Source organism: Perissodus microlepis, chromosome 7 (genome assembly GCF_051167445.1).
Source record: "Perissodus microlepis isolate ML-2025 ecotype Zambia chromosome 7, ASM5116744v1, whole genome shotgun sequence".
Lineage (NCBI taxonomy): Eukaryota > Metazoa > Chordata > Actinopteri > Cichliformes > Cichlidae > Perissodus > Perissodus microlepis.
This window is the reverse complement of record NC_140467.1, coordinates 55325253-55338659: the sequence shown is the minus strand read 5'-3', so window position 1 is coordinate 55338659 and position 13407 is coordinate 55325253. Positions and strand designations below refer to the sequence as shown.

At 38.5% G+C, this 13407-nt stretch overlaps 1 protein-coding gene across 1 annotated transcript; it reads right to left on the bottom strand.

Annotated features, from left to right (window-relative positions):
- Positions 1-283: 283 nt before the first annotated feature.
- polm (polymerase (DNA directed), mu) lies at positions 284-12284 on the bottom strand. The gene is made up of 11 exons (XM_084936093.1): positions 11760-12284; positions 11403-11577; positions 9490-9588; positions 9222-9392; positions 9072-9143; positions 6085-6205; positions 3993-4125; positions 3669-3771; positions 2370-2720; positions 2180-2263; positions 284-1602 (listed from the first exon to the last, which is right to left on the bottom strand). Exons 1-11 carry the CDS (start codon positions 11954-11956, stop codon positions 1516-1518), a joined length of 1593 nt encoding a protein of 530 aa, XP_084792219.1. The 5' UTR covers positions 11957-12284; the 3' UTR covers positions 284-1515.
- Positions 12285-13407: the final 1123 nt, after the last annotated feature.

Below are 13407 nucleotides of genomic sequence, written 5' to 3'. Positions count from 1 at the left end.
TAACCAAACCCCACTAAGTGCACGTCAGGACCTATTTGCTGTGAGGCAACAGTGCTAATCAAACGTTTCGAACAGAGTTGGAATTTCTTTACCTGAATGATTGAAAATGCATCAAGACATATTTATCATGAGAAGCATTACTGTAACAGTATATATTGTATATCAGAAAATAAAAACAAGCAGGTCTTCCTGAACCTTTTATAGCTATCAGTAGTGCACAATGTATTGCACTAAAAACTGCAGTCTATCTTTAGTGTGGTTGAACAGAAGAAGAACTGATATGGAAACACTCCAACGCAAATGTTTAATTCACATGCGAGATCTCACACTGTATATTCTCAGAACAGCTGAGTGGGTTTCTTTTCAGCTATATGTACAGATAAGGTGATAAGGATGCTGCTGAATGTAGGTCATCGTGACACAGGTGTGGATGTGGTGAAATAAACCTAACAGCCATTTTGTCTTTACATAAAACATAACAGTTTTCAATCCTCTGAGTAAGGTTTATGTGAGCGGCACAAAAATACAAGATGTGTGATAAAATGCAGCCTTATTGCATATCGTTATTATTATTATTGTTATTGCCCCCCAAAAAAGTCCAGGAAGGTAGCCAATAAGATCAGCTGTTAGCATTGATTAGGGCCCTATTGCCCTGTTGTAAAAGCTTCTTCACCCTGCTGCCATGTGGCAAGAGGTACCGGAGCATTTGGGCCCTCACTGCCAGACTGCAAAACAGTTTCCTCCCCCAAGCCGTCAGACTCCTAAAGAATCAGTGACTGGACTGACACACACACATACGTTTATACATGTCACTACCTCAAGCATTTATCTGTACAGTGTCATGTACACACAGACTTTCATACATCAAGTTTTTTTTTGCACAACCTACTGTCATTGTTGCACTTTTCTATTGCACTGTTGTGTCTGCAATGTGTTGTGTCTGGTGTTGCACATTATGTAGTCCTGTGTTGATTGTGCCTTATAAGTTATATGTAGCAGCATAGTGTTGGAGGCGCACTGTCTCGTTTCACTGTGTACTGTACCACTGCACATGGTTGAAATGACTATAAAGCCACTTGACGGCTCCTGCACTCATAAAATCTATAAAATTCTATAATCATATATTCCTTATCGCATATCAGTTGTTTGTGTGCATTTTGTGGCCCAAAAATTCATAAATTATATGTAAATAGGAAGTCTGTAAAATTTCTGAAATTACACTGTGACTGGAAGCAAGGTTTGTTTTCACTCTTTCAGTTATAAATTTCACATTTATTAAAAAAACTAAACAGGTTCAGTTCTGGTCAGTGGATTTCATTAATAAATAAAATTCTGTATTCATGTAATAAGAAGATTTCAGTCAGCTGAGTGGGTGTCATCGTTGAGTTCAATCATATAATATTTCTTTAGTAGTTACACAGCAACTCCATGCCATGAGGCCGCCCTTCCAACAGAAGCATTTATTCTGCCCTCCAGCTCTTGCTTGCATGCAGTGTAGCAGCTGATCAGGCCACTTCAAGCATTTCTCTCTGATGGAGGGATGTACTCCAGACCAAGATAAGCAAATATCTCCTCCTCTGATGTAGCTCTCAGATATTTATTCTGTACAAAAGGAAAACAAGTATGATTCCATCACGCCATCTTCATTTAATTAAGCTGAAATATGGCAGGTATAATATGCACTTAAAGGAAGAAGTAGAAGTAGTTGGCATGAAAAAGAAAAAAAAAAAAAAAGGGGGGGAGCACAATTCTTTTTTTCTCAAGGGTTCGCATGAGAAACTGGAAGTGTAGTGAAGGGTTAATGCGTTTAAGAGAAAAGAGAAAATTAATACGGAACAGAACTGAGTCCCACTTATTGTTGCGGCCCTCCACAACAGACACAATCACTCACGCAGCCACTTTTTTAACTTAAAAAAGACTTTCCTGTTAGAAGCAAAAGATCTGTTGCTTCTAACAGTTTGTGGAGTGATTTCTATGTAAAGAGCATGGGACAAACTTCCTGCTGAAATCCAAATGTGTTTCTTAGTGCTCAGAGTACTGCCTTGCCTCAACAGTACCTCAAGAGCACTTCTGCTCCCGGCTTCAACAATGAGCAAAACTAATAAAGGATATCTTAAAAATAGACTCTCTAATCGCTAACACTACAAAAAAAGGCTTTATTTTTCTATTTTCGATTTACCTGTGTATTATCAAATAGGGCGTGACTGCTCAGAGACATGTTCTTCTCGTGCCCAGCCCAACGTCGCAGCTCCCTCTCAAACAACTGCACAGACAGAAGGAACATTAAACAATATAACATAGAAAAGCAGGGACAAAGAAGGAGGCAATAGTTTTTTGAAAGAGGACAAAGGTCAGGCGTGAGCGATCACCTTGGATCCAGTCCAGCCCAGCACAGCAAAAGAAAATTGACTGATCGGAGAGACCACCAGGTCCACCCTCACAGCTCTCCATATTTTGTGTGATGCAGCTTCCATCTGGTAATTCTTACTGAGCTCACATAATTGTTGATCTGTGTCCGCCTGCATGTGAGGTCTGAGAACGTCCTTGGTTTTCAGATCATTTTGCTCCTCTGGCTGCGTGCTTTCTTGTTCCTTCCCTTTGGTCAGTTTAAAGATGGAGAAACACCTTTCAAAGCGGTCCATGTTGGAGGCAGGCTGAGCAGGGCCATCCTTCGACTCCAGGTATGAGTTTCTGGTAGTTTTCTGGTACAACAGAAATCCCTGAATAGACAACAACCAGTTCAGATCAGAAACATCATATGTCATATAGAGTTGTGGGGAAAGTTTACATGAACTCAGCATGGACCTGAATTCACTGCAATTTAGAGCTTTCAATTACTGCTTTGAAATATTCTTTTTCCAGGGTGAATGATTGCATAGCATGCATTGGCTGCACAAGTTTAAATGCATTTTGAATTTTCTAAAATCCAGAGGGACAAAATTACATATACAGACTCAAATATATACACACACATACAGTCACTTAAAGCTTTAAATAAGTGGCGCTGAAGGTTATACAATTTCTTTTCATGACTTACTACAACTGATACTTTCTCTTTGGAAGCATAAAAAAGTTCTTGTTTAACAGTATTCATTGGACTGAAAACAGTGAGAACAACCTGAAAGTAATATAAACTCCAAATGGAGAGTGTAGATTTCCACAGATTGTGAAGGTTTTTTAGAGCCATTTCTGAATAATGGCAGATTCCAAGATCATCAGTTCAAACAACTGTATGCAAGTACAAATTTTCAGGCGTGTCACCGCTTTTCCAAGATCTGGAAAAGACCCAAACTGTCACCCTCAGATGGGAGGAAACTGTTTAGGATGATTAGGAACAATCCAGAAACCACTAAGGCTCAAGCCTGTCATTCACTGGAAACAGCTGACCTCTGACCTTGGGTTCAAGGTCACCGGGTTTTCAACATGTCCCAGATATTTAGCAGATGCACCTTTAACATCAATTTGATACTCATATGTCACCTCATTATCAAGTTATCACATTCAGACTTGGGTGTGTATGCCGCCTGCACACCAGGGTGACAACAATATCCCAACAGCCCTTTACCACTGAGAAGTAAAAAATCTGAATCAGAATAGTTTAACCCCCGAGGAAACTGTGTTGATTTGTTTGAAAGGATTTAATAAATATCAATTGTTTCAAAAGTTACCTGTGATTCCAACCAGGCGACCACTTTAGGCATCAGTCCCACCTCTTTGCCTTCCTCTGGGTGCGTTATCAGAAAGTCAACATCGTGGCCCGTCAGCTTCCCTCTGTGAAAATACCACAGTTCATATTTCTATTAAATTGCTGAGGACAAGTTTAAAATTTGATTTGGTTCAAGAAGTGTTTACTTGTTGCTCATATAAAATTTTCTTTAAACTGCACGTATAAACAATAATTTTGACAATATAGAGCTCATTGAGATATTTTAGGCTGTGAAGATTTTGAAATTGCGATCAGATATACTGTGTGTGAATATTTGTGCTTTCACCTCCTGAATCCTCCGGTCAGAGCAACCTGTGATCCTGTTAGCACAGTATCGACGGCTTTCTGCACAATCTCCCCGATGGCATCTGCTTCTGCTTTAGTGACCGGCTCGTTGAGGTCATCGTAGTGCTCCAGACCTTGAAGATGAGAGTGTATTTATTATTTTTTAACAATTTTATTTTATATAGGACATGAGGAAAGGCGAATTACCAAGCAACCAAGTGAACACATTATTTTTTTTAATGCTACACAATGTCATTAAAAAGTATTTCCCAACTTCCACACTTTCTCAGATATCTTTTTTCATATTTATCATTAACAAGTGATTGCGACTGTCAAAAATCTTTAATATTAGACTCATCTCATTTTGTCAATTTTGATGATCCCCAAGACTTTTAAGAAAATATTCTGTGGACTGATGAGCTGAACTGTTTTGGGGGTTTTCATAAAAAGATCAGTCAAACATGGAGGTGATAGTGTGACGGTATGGGGCTGCTTTGCTTCTCCAGGACCTGGACTGACCGAAATTGATGGAACATGAATTCTGCTCTCTACCAGAAAACCCTTAAAGATAATTATGACAGCAAGTCTGTGAACTCTAAGCATGCTGTAGTGCCTTCAATCTAACTATTGTGTATATTGCTACCAGATTATTTAAAAAAAAAAAAAAAACATGCAAAGAATTGCTTTTTGTTTTAAGATTAATGTTTAATTTGTTTCTCACCTCTCCTCCAGATTGCACCAGGCCTCCAGCTGGCCAGACAGGAACTTCCAAACAAGTCTGGCTCTTTTTGGCCTCCTTTTATGGTAAAGTTCCTGGGAGGGAATGTGCCAGGTGTAGTGTGAAGTGGGGGTGGGGTTTCGTGAGGTTAAAGAATCTGTTGATGTTGAACGTTTACAGAGTTGGGGAATTTTCTAAATATATTTGTGTTAATGTTCTCACTGTTAACTTATCATCATTATATTTGAATGACAGATTGAGCATTGTTATTAATTTGTTTAATTCTTAATTGCTATTTAATTCAAGGAGTGGGAGGAGCCACTGGTTATTTAGTCAGGGGTTGCAACTCCTCTCGAGGACTAGTGTGTGCCGAGTCACGATGGAGAGTGGACCATAGTGGCTTACATCAGGGGCCGTCGTTACAGTAGTTTAGCCCACTGCAGAGTTGTTTCTATTTAGATTAGGATCATCTTTCAGGTGTTATTTGTCATTTGTTTCTCAGTAAAGTCTTTCTAGTTTGAGTTTTTATTTAGTTGGCTGTACTGTATTTGTGACACATTAGATCACGGATGTGAAAGAAAGAATAAAAAGACTGGCCTGTCAGCTTTCAGAACAACATATTGCTGCCTCCACCACTCGGTCAACCCTCGGAAGAATGTCTAGCCACACATAGGTCAGTTGGGTTATGCAGCAGGATAAAAAAAAATTAAAAAATAAGGAGTGTCCTAGTCAAAGTCTGGACTCAAGTCAGATTGAGAAATTCTGGCTTGACCTTAAAACAGGCCGCTCATGCTTGCAAACCCTCCAATGAGGCTAAATTTTTTTTAATTTTGAAAAGACATGTGACCCAAACCCCCCCCCCCCCCCAGCAACGTGAAAGTTTCATTGCCACTTATTAGTCTTAGGGGGCAATAATTTTTTCACATAGAGCCAGAGCAGTCTGAATAGGCATTTCCCTTAATAAATAAAGTCCTTATATTAAAAAACTGCATTTTATATTTACTCAGGTGATCTTTGTCAAACCATTTGTTTGATGAACAAAAAAATCCCAAAACTAAAAGAGAGTCCTGTTCAAGACAACAATCTCAAGTTATCTATATTTAGTTTAATTAAAATGTGTAGACTGAAGTTGGACTAAACATATAATAACTGCCTGAAAGGTTTAATTTTAAAAAAGTCAAAAGAATTACACATGATGACTTTTTTAAGGCCCATTCAAAAGAGAGACAGACACACAAAGACACAAGAACTCACCTGACATGCTTTAACTTGGACACCAGTTAAAGAGGAGACAGCATACATACGCCTGCTATGATCATTATAGTAAGAAAATTATCCTCATTCAAGAATGCCAAGAAAAACAAAGCTAACAAACCTGCTTTTTGTGCTCGATTAAGTGTTTGTCCTGAATCTTGTAACTGCTCAAGGTTGTATATTCCCTCTCTAATCCATCGGTCAGCAGTTTTGGCTCCAACTCCAAAAATACCAGTCAAAATCTGAAATACATTTATTTAAAAACAAAGACGACACTTAATTGTTTCTTCACCTTTTTATCTCTGTATCTTACCCCTTAAAGTTTTGACTATTGTGGGATGTTCCAACCTGAAAAAAAAAAACATTCCCATGCAGTCAGTGACAGCTTTTCAAAACTGCCACTGTAAGGGTTCTGACATTAAAGCCCTCAATAACTTCAATAACTAATAATATAATTTAAAATGCCTTTTCTAATGCTACAAAGCAGCCTAGGTTCCACAGTTTTGAAGATATCATTTTAAAATTTTGTGTGATGGTAGATACCAATAACAGCTCAACCTGATTTAATTTTGGAGAAAATCGGATCAAGGTCAAGGTCACACCAAATGTAAAAATGTGTAAAAAATTTATATTACCAACAATTTTCATCTTCAAACTTTACAACAATGTGCTAGCCCTTGGGACACATGAGTACCTAAGTTCTTGATCTGCACACTCTGCTTTGACTGATCAGTATTGAGCTATTTTCAGTGTACACTTGTACTCTGAATACAATACCTTCTTGTCTTCTCTTATTAAGGACAACAGTACATTTATACCACTTTGGCGCAGGGCCTAAATCGCCCTCCACCTATGTGTTTGCACATGACCCATAGCACACTGATGAGCTAAACACAGTTTTATAGTAAACGTTATTCTTATTTACAGCCCCTCCAAAGAACAACAGAAGGCTCTGTCACCATCTTGCACGTAAGAGATTCAAAGTTTACATGGTTTCAGAACATACTTATGGTGTGTGTCATGTCATTGCTAACTCCTGATCATAGAACAGTGATAAGAGCAGGAAAGTTTAGAGCAAGGCAGTATTTCCTAGATTTGAGTTGCTTGATACAAAATCTTTAAATAGTGGATAACATGTTGTGTTACAGGTTGCATAAATAATACTAAGAATGTTAGCCATTAGATAGATTTTTGCTTGCGAGTACCAGCCAGATTCACGATCTGTGTACATTAAGCAAAATTGTACAGTGAAAGCAGTAAAACAGTTGATATCATAACAGAAAGTAGCAAAATGCATTCCATTAGAAAATGAAATGACTATATTTTCCTTCAAAGTGGGGTCTATTAAGCTTTTCCTTTTCTGTCATATAAGCATACAATTACAGTAACAAATTCCATAATATTGTCATCTCAAGCACACAGCTCTGGCTATGAGCACTGCTGAAGCCCCATCCTCCTGCTGTTCAAACCTTCTTTGTGAGGGACAGCCAATAAGAAGAAAGTTGGTCTACAGGAGATAAAAGTGGGGTTTTTTTGGCAGAGAATCATGTATAAAACATTCAATGATAAGTGAGAAATCTGAATTATTCAAAGCTACTCTGGTAAAGTAAAAAGAAAAACCCAAACAAACAAGTTTGCAGCAAAGCAACTGCCGATGCCTGTCTCAGCAAGCAAAGCCCCCAGCATCCAACATCAGCATGGCAGAGATGAAGGCACTAATATTGCTTAGTTATGACAACAGCATTATCATCCTTCCAGTAGAAAAGGGTGCATGCATGGTTTTGCTGAACCAGAAAGACTATCGTGAGAAACTTATGAGCCTCTGAATCAAGACCCAAGAAGTGGTTACAGGAAGAGGGTGATAGACTGTCTGAAGCGGTTAGAACAAGAGAATGCTTTTGACCAGACATTGTACCACAGGTTGCCTAGGGGAAGCTATGCAGTCTGTATGGTTTACTGAAGATACTAAACAGGATATTTAAGATCAATTGTCTGTATGATCAACTCGGTCACTTGTAACATCTCAAATTTTCTGGTCTCAATCCTCAAGGCAGATCACCAGGGAGGATATGAAAAATGACAGGTTAGCCTTCTTAGACTGTAAGATTTCCATCAGTAATGGGGGACATTTAAAAGTTGATGTGTATCATAAACTAACGCAAACAGATCAGTATTTAAGGTTTGACTCTCATCATCAACTGGAGCACCTGTTGATGATGTTATTATTATTAGTAGTAGTAGTAGTATTAGTATTATATTTACAGGACGCTAAAATACAGAGCGAACACCATCACCACAGACAAGCGGCCAGGGAAGCAGAAGAACATCATAGCAAGAAAGCCCTGAGTAAATGTGGTTATCCCAGCTGGACATTTGTCAAAGCTGGAATGTTGTCCTAAGAAAGCTCCAGCCTGCGCCAGAAACTGGTCCACCCCAAGGATTGGGTCCCCCTACACAAACAGAGTAAAGTAGTCTACACTGTTAAGTGCCAGAAAGGTTTGCCATGATTCTGAGAAACCAAACAACTTCTGGCTAAGCAGATGGCACAAACAGAAGAGCTAACTCGTCAGGCCAGGACTCTGCAGTCTATTCACACCTACAGACCAGTGGACATTGTTTCAATGATGAGGATGTACACATCCTGGACAGGGAGGAATGCTGGTTTGAGCGGGGAGTCAAGGAGGCCATTTACGTGAAAAGGGAAGAACCATCTCTGAATCGAGGAGGGGGGCTAAGGGTACATCTTTAACCATCTTGCAATCAATGACTTTGATCAGTGTTTGTTGATCAATGGTCATGACAGTTTGAATAATAATTATCAAGAGACTGAACTTATAGCCCATTGTTTGCCAGTGGTGCTAGTTTCAGGTACTGTGCAAATGTATTGTTTGTAAGGTTGACTTTTTGACTGAAGAAGTCAATTGGATGAGTCAGAATGAACAGAAACAACCTTTTGGGAGCTTGAGTTAAAAGGTATTAAGTTAGAAAGGAGAAGAATAATTTCATTTCCTAGTGATAGCTAAAGTGGACCTATTCCCTTTAGATTTTTAACAGCTGCTTTTGAACAAGGGGACACACCTGCAGCAGATTTTAAAATGCCTGAGATACCTTTAGTGCTTTGTACCGCTTTGACTGCTTGGTGGATTCAACCTCACTTGACACTCCATTCTCCAAAACATCCTGCAAGACCAGAGAATTTAAATGAGTTACTACATCTTGTTAGGGGGTGAGCATGGAATGCTAAAAATTTTCACTTACTTTTATAACTCTAAGTGAGTGTTCTCCAAGACAAGGCAGACCCCTGAGCTGTGACATGCTTATCACCTGTGTGGGGAGCGCCTTCAACAAGGCAGCAGCTCGTCGAAAGGCAACGCCTCGTCCGTCCTCATTATTGAGCTCAGCATTTTCAGCTAAAAGCGACAAGGCATCCTGAGACAGAAAATGCAGTTCTGACATATGTGTTAGCTAACATGGCACCTAAAATCAGACTTCTGTGTTTGCTTGGGGTGGGGGGTGGAGGGCTTACAGTCAAGTTGCTGTTATGGTTGTCCAGAGTGGTTCGTCTCTGACAGGCATAGCTGGATACTGAGAACAAAGCAACCTCTGCTTCACTGATCTGCTGCTCCTGAAAGACACACATAACACTAAAGTCAAGGACTTAAAGTCTTCAGTATAACATGAAACCAATGCCTATTTGGTTTAAAATACATGTTGGTTAACTTAAAGCTAGCTTTGGAATGGATAGAGCAGGAATGATTACAGCAGGGTGATGTTAAACTTTTGCAAAAGCCGAACCTCAAATCTGTGGTATGTGCTAGGCTTCATGTCAGGAAAAGCCAGCTTCCTGTTTAAACCAAGCCTAAAATGTCAAACTCTTACCAAAAATACATTTTAGGATTATACCAAAAACTCATTGGCTAATAAACCAAATTATCAAACCAAATTGGTGAGGGACATTTAACCAAGTATAGGGTTTTCTGACAGACCACTTTCTTGCTCCATTATTCACTGTGGTCTGAGGGTAAAAATTCTTTAAAAAATCTTTGTGGTTCCGAGCTATTGTTTCCATTGCGCTCCCAGAACACTCACAACTTTGGAAATTCTCACCTTGACCTGAGCCTCCCCTGGCTGAGGTCTACAGAGTTTCTCAAACATGCACACTTGCCCAATTTCTTCTTACCATCACACGTGGAAGAAACACAAATGAGTGAGTGGATCAGAGACATACAAAGTCAAGAGGCTTGTGCTCTGTTGGGAAATGCAATTACTTGCCTGCACTGCTAAACCAGAAAGCATTGCAATTTCTGACTGAGGAAACTTACAACAGTTTCTGAGGAGGAAGCCAGGGAAGTCCCCAGGAGTGACAATGGTTTAAAGAAAGAAAGCAAGAAACAGTTGATTCAATTTTCTTTCAATTCAATTCAGTTTTATTTAGCACCAAATCACAACAGTAGTTGCCTCGAGTTAGTGAATGAGTAAAAAAGAATGCCAGATGATAGGCATAAGTGGAGGACAAGAAAAAACACATCTGTCAGTCTGAGACGGGAAACTCACTACAGTTATTTTTTAACAAATAAGTGTAATAGTAAACTCCAATGCAGATGGAAGCCTTTTTAATGAATGCGGTTTATCAAAAGTAGCTTAGTCAGGAGTGGTCACTAGATGTACCACTTTCTACTCATTTTGAATTTGATGGCAGCAACATATCTCGAAAAAATTTGGACAGGGCTGTGTTAACCTCTTCCAGCAAAAGACCAGCCGATGGACTTTTGTAAGAGGAGTGTTGTCGTATTGTTGTGTGACATAGGATTCTACCGACTCAACAGTCTCAGGTTTTAGATTCGTTTCATGTGAAAACGTTTTCAACCGGTGAAAGGTCTTGACTGCAGGCAGATCAGTTCATAGCCATGCTGCTGTAACTGATGCAGTATGTTGTTTAGCAGTCGAATGTGAACTATGCAAAGCCTTCACTGAAAGTAATTTTACCATCTCACTGCTTTTTGTCCTGACATACAATGTAAAATAGTGGGACCTTATAAAAAATAGATGTGAGCCTTTCTAAATTCTATTTATAATTTACCATCTTCTATGAGTTCACTCAGCTAATGATGAAAAACTTAATAGACCTCATAGTTACTGATCACAGATCAATGAAACAAAAAGTCATTTTTGGCAATTTAGTGCCAATAGACAAATAAAGCTGTATAAAGACTGATGCTGTCACTGTGCAATTACTCCCTAATGGCAAGTAAAAGCATTTTACGCATGATATGTGATTTGTCACTTTATCATCAGAGAGTTGCTCTATAGGTTACTATTACTATAAACTGCTTGTATTTATTTAGTACATATTTACATTCAATGAAAATGCTTATTACTACAAAACAAAGCCTCAGATTTTCGGTTTTGATATCATGGATGTGTAAAATGAAAATGTACCTGTAGTTTATGTCTATGTGTTATCTCCACAGGATGACCAGCACGCATGCTCTCTGTGTACCAGCTGACGTCCAGGAGGTGAACTCTAAGGCTCTGACCCCTTCCCTGAGACTCTAGCCACGTCCTGACCTCAGTGCCACAGTTATTCTCAGAAATAACATGTGTGACGCTTTCACTGTGGAGAAACAGCAGATTAAAAGTAAAATGACTCATGCACTTTGGATACTGTGAACGAGGGTTTGAAGACAGATATTTACCTTAATACATTTCATTTTAGGCTTCCGCGAAACCTACATTTTCCAAGTTATATTTGCTTTCCCGTGACATTTGTATCAGTGGATTTGTGACACTTCTCACCTGAACACGTCCTCCACCTGAAAGCCTTTATTTCGTCCGAGTTGAGAGAGGAAAAATCTTCGGCTGGCTCCCATTTTTCTTTCCAACAGGAACAAAACAACTTGAGAGAACTTGTTTGGTACCTTATGTCCACTGCTGTCACTCACAGTATTCCCAGCATCCGAGGGGAGAGTTTTTCTTCGTTTTAGTGGCACCATGGTACACAACAAAACTATTTAATAGAACTCACTGGGTAGTTTGACACCAGGTCCGGTTCACTTTAGTCACAAGTTCATGACGTTTGTTTTCCTAGCTTGTCTTTTTCTTTAACTCTTTTTTGATAAAATTACAATTTCTAAACATACGACACTGTAACCTACATAAATGAACCTGACTCACTGGGTGAGGTTTAAGCTGTGAGGTAGGTTTGTGGGGAAAGAACCCCAATTTCAGTAAGAAACGTGAATGACTGCGACCGGATGCAGCTGTGTAGCTGCTGCACCGGTGTCTCGTCACTCCTCCTGTGCACTACCAAAATAATTCCGACTGGAAACTATCGGAAGGTTTTTATTTTATTTATAAGACCTCCACGTCAAATATTATTATTATTATTATTATTATTATTACTTGGTTACGCAGTGTGTATCCATCTCACCCTATCTGTTCTATATTCTTCTATTACACCAGCTCTTTCCATATCCTCCTTTACTACATCCATAAACCTTAGTGGTGTACGATACTAAAAATGTTGGTATCAATCCAGTATCAAGTAAGTGCAGGTACAGCATTGTTGATACTTACCGGCGCTTTTAACGCATAAAGGCTGTTTATATAGGAGACATCAGTTTGATATGATTTATGAAGTGAGTCTTCAACAATTTGCAACTTCTGAATCCATTTTAATGACTGCTAAATAAACTAAACTGTTTTGTTTTGTTGTGCCTGCATAGTCCTAAGAAATCTAGGGTAAAAGTCTGAAAATAAAAATCTGAAAATTTCACTGGTCTTTATTACCATCAGAATGAATCTGAATCTGTAATTTTGGACATATACATCAGTACTGGCTAGTCAGAATATGAAAATAAATAAATAAATCAAGCAGTCCTGTCCCATAATTGAGCACACACTAATAAAAAAATTGCAGTAACAAAATAATGGGTTGAATTTCTCTATTAAATGAATTTTCACAGTTCATTTAAATTTCACAATACTTCAAAAATAAAGTACATTTATATAGTTCATATGAAATTAGAGAAGGTTTAACTGAAAATGCTCTAAAAGTCTTATTTGATTATGTGAGATAGAGTGGCCTAAGTCTCGAAAATGAAAAATATGCATCAATTTATCAATATTATTTTCTCCCGTCCCTCTACTACCTTCTACAAACTTCAGAATTGTGTTTTATTTGGATTAAACTATATCTACTGATATTTTTTTATTTTGTGATAATATTGTTGTATTTGCTCAATCCAGTGTGAAAACAAAAAAGTAAAACCAACCAAAAGAAATAAAAACTACAATTAGCTGCTGAATCATTTCATTTATCAGTTGTAGCTCAGGCTACAGCAAAAGGAAGCGCAAAGATTTGATTGATTAGATACATAGAGCAATCAGTAGAGAAATCTCTTTTCATAAGTAAAAAAAAAACCCAGAGGAACGTAGATTGGGT

Bases quoted from the DNA above. Each gene is read 5' to 3' on its own strand.
- polm (XM_084936093.1), bottom strand. From the start codon at position 11,956: ATGGTGCCACTAAAACGAAGAAAAACTCTCCCCTCGGATGCTGGGAAT. The intron at 9,393-9,489 runs GTAAGCCCTCCA...TTTCTGTCTCAG, and splicing joins ACCATAACAGCAACTTGACT to GATGCCTTGTCGCTTTTAGC. The intron at 4,126-6,084 runs GTTTGTTAGCTT...CTCATCTTCAAG, and splicing joins TAATCGAGCACAAAAAGCAG to GTCTGGAGCACTACGATGAC.